Below are 2,791 nucleotides of genomic sequence, written 5' to 3'. Positions count from 1 at the left end.
GCAGGTGTGTTTTTCCTTCTAAAGCCGCGGTGCAGGTGTGTTTTTTCTTCTAAAGCCGCGGTGCAGGTGTGTTTTTTCGAGAGAGGAACATAGTTATCGGTAGTTATTGTCGCTCTTTTTTCTTCTGGGCAAAAATCCGTGAAGCAGCGAGACCGTGAAAGGTGAACCGCGATATAGCGAGGGTTCACTTGTATAACAGAGCGTTGCCATGGCTGCAGTTTTGATCACTTTGGAGAACATCCAGAAGTCCCATTCACCGCGTCTCACTTGACCATCAACAGAAATGTTCAGTTTAAAGGTGCAGTGTGTGACGTGTTTGGTTGTTCATTATCAAAATCGATGTTGCCCGTTCACAATCTTGTCTTTTTTCATGAATATTTATCACCACCATCAATTCCAAGTATTGTTGTATTTGGGCTGATTTAGGTCCTGCATCACTCTGTCGGGGTTGGATTTGCTACAAAGACCACCTCGCTCTGCAGTAACCCTTACAGACCTCCTCTGAACCATAACGAACCTGGTGACCTGGGTGACGAGTTACCATCTTTCAGTTAAAGTGTTTTTGTTTTTTGTTTTAACCCTCGTGTTGTCCTCGGGTCAAATTTGACCCTTCTCAGTGTTTTTTCCCCATCACTAAAAAATGGGCTTTTCAAAATAAGATGAAAATGTTAGAAAACACAAACATCAGAAATATCAAATAACTTTGGAAAAAACATTTAAAATAAGCACCCACACAGTAAAAAAGTGACCCCATTTTTCAGAAAAAAAGCCATAATAGTGATACCAGTTTTTCATGGATGACGGGAAGACAACACAAGGGTTAAGCAGCACCCTCGGGACCTTTGTCCTTTGTAGCTTGTGTACCTGATTTTATTGCTAGACCTTAAATTTTCGTGGAGTTTTTTAGAGCCTCTGATGAAGCCGATGTTCCTGAAGTGAAGACCAACCTTTCCATCCGCGGTGTGGTACCCGTCCTCCGCGGGCTGCAGGACATAGCTGTCGAACTGAGAGTCGGAGAAGCTGCTGACGGCCAAACTCCCGCAACAGGGCACCAGGACCTGCAGGGGGTCGGCGACACGGGAGAACAAAACATTTGATTATTTCCTGTAACCTTGGTAACCAGTCGGGCGCCTGGGTAGATCACCTGGTGGAGCAGGCGCCCGTGTGCAGAGGCTCGGTCCTCAACGCAGCGGCTCAGGGTTGGAGTCCGACATGTGGCCATTTGCTGCATGTCTTCCCCCCGTCTCTGTCCCCCCTTTCCTGTCTACACCTGTCTGTATTAAAGGCTAAAATGCACAAAAAATAAATAATAATGATACTACATTTTATTTATAATGCACTTTTCATCAACAGATCTCAAAGTACAACGGGTAAAAAAAAGAGAAAAAAAAAATAAAGAATAAAATAATAAATTTAAAAAAATAAATAAAGCTATTCTTAGAAGAGAGAAAAAAACATCTAAAGGGGACCAAAAGCTTTGCTAAAAAGACATGTTTTAAGGCCTTTTTTAGAACATATATAAATATATATATCTTTAAAACACAACTTACTAACCACTCAACACAGATTTAGACAACCTTTCCAAACTAAATCCAACCTTTTAGATTTCTTTTCATCCTAGTTCAGGCCTTCGTGTTGAGCAGATGTGACGGAGCAACACAATCTTTATGCTTTAAGTGATGATTTTGTCCAGCGGAGGAACGATGAAGAATATAACGAAGCTGCCCGGACGGACAACATGCTGACAGCAAAGAAACGTTAAGGTAAACTTTATGACCCTGCAAGTAGGACTGGCCATCGAGAAGCGGCTCCTCGGAAAACTAGAACTCATTTAGAAAAATGATGACTCCAATGGACTCTTTTTTTTTTTTAATTCTAATTTTAATTGGAGTTTGGAACATTTGATTTATTTAATGCGATCATCAGTCCTAAATATAACCTAGAGAGACATGGACGGGCGTCCGAATAGCTCAGTTGCAAGAGGCAACATTTAGAGGTTTAGTCCTCGACGCAGCGGGGCCGGATTAGACTCGGACCTGCGTCCATTTGCTGCATGGCAAGAACCCCCCCCCCCGTCTTCACCTTTCATGTCTTCAGCTGACCTGTCAAAGTAAAGGCCGAAAATGCCCAAAAAATAAAATTTAGGGAGTAAGAGAACTTGTCTTGCAAACAGGACCAGCAACTAACCAGTACCTTGTTGCTCCATCTGTTCATTATTATCAAAAACAAAACCGTCGGGTGTGTCAGAGAGGAGGACGCTGTCCAAACTACATGCCATCTTGGACAATGTCCCGCACCCACTCCATGGCTTGCTGCTCAATCACAGGAGCACTTTCAGTGACAGACTCATTCTCCCACAATGCACCCCAGAGTGCCACAAGAAGTCATTTCTGCCTGTGGCCATCAAACTTTATAACTCCTCCCTCTAAGTGTCTCACACACACTCAGAGGTTAAAACTGGACAATTTTATCGGTTTTGTGCAATAACACCGTAATGTGTGCGATATTTAACTGCTACTATTATTATTATTTATATTCATTTTCACCATTGAAACACCTCATAATGTTAATAATGTCTCATAATATTCCTTTGACTATGTAAATATCCACATTCCTTAGATTTCTTCATTTATATTTCTACTATTTGTGCAACAGCAACACAGTGTTTCCCTTTGGGGATCAACAAAGTATTTCTGATTCTGATTTTTGCAAGAAATTCTTGTGTTCATGGACGTTTGCGATTGGTCATCCAGAAAGCACACGTTCTGTCATTTACGTTCTGTCATTTACG

General features: G+C 41.8%; 1 protein-coding gene across 1 annotated transcript in view; it reads right to left on the bottom strand.

The window, feature by feature from the left end:
* Positions 1 to 2,791, bottom strand: part of ankrd27 (ankyrin repeat domain 27 (VPS9 domain)) — a 30,653-nt gene that overhangs the window by 27,623 nt on the left and 239 nt on the right. Inside the window, 1 exon segment of the mRNA XM_034879012.1 lies at positions 948 to 1,058. Coding sequence (XP_034734903.1) covers positions 948 to 1,058 — 111 coding nt within the window.

The sequence above is a fragment of the Etheostoma cragini genome, chromosome 8 (genome assembly GCF_013103735.1).
Source record: "Etheostoma cragini isolate CJK2018 chromosome 8, CSU_Ecrag_1.0, whole genome shotgun sequence".
NCBI classification, from domain to species: Eukaryota; Metazoa; Chordata; class Actinopteri; order Perciformes; family Percidae; genus Etheostoma; species Etheostoma cragini.
This window is presented reverse-complemented; position numbering and strand designations above follow the sequence as displayed.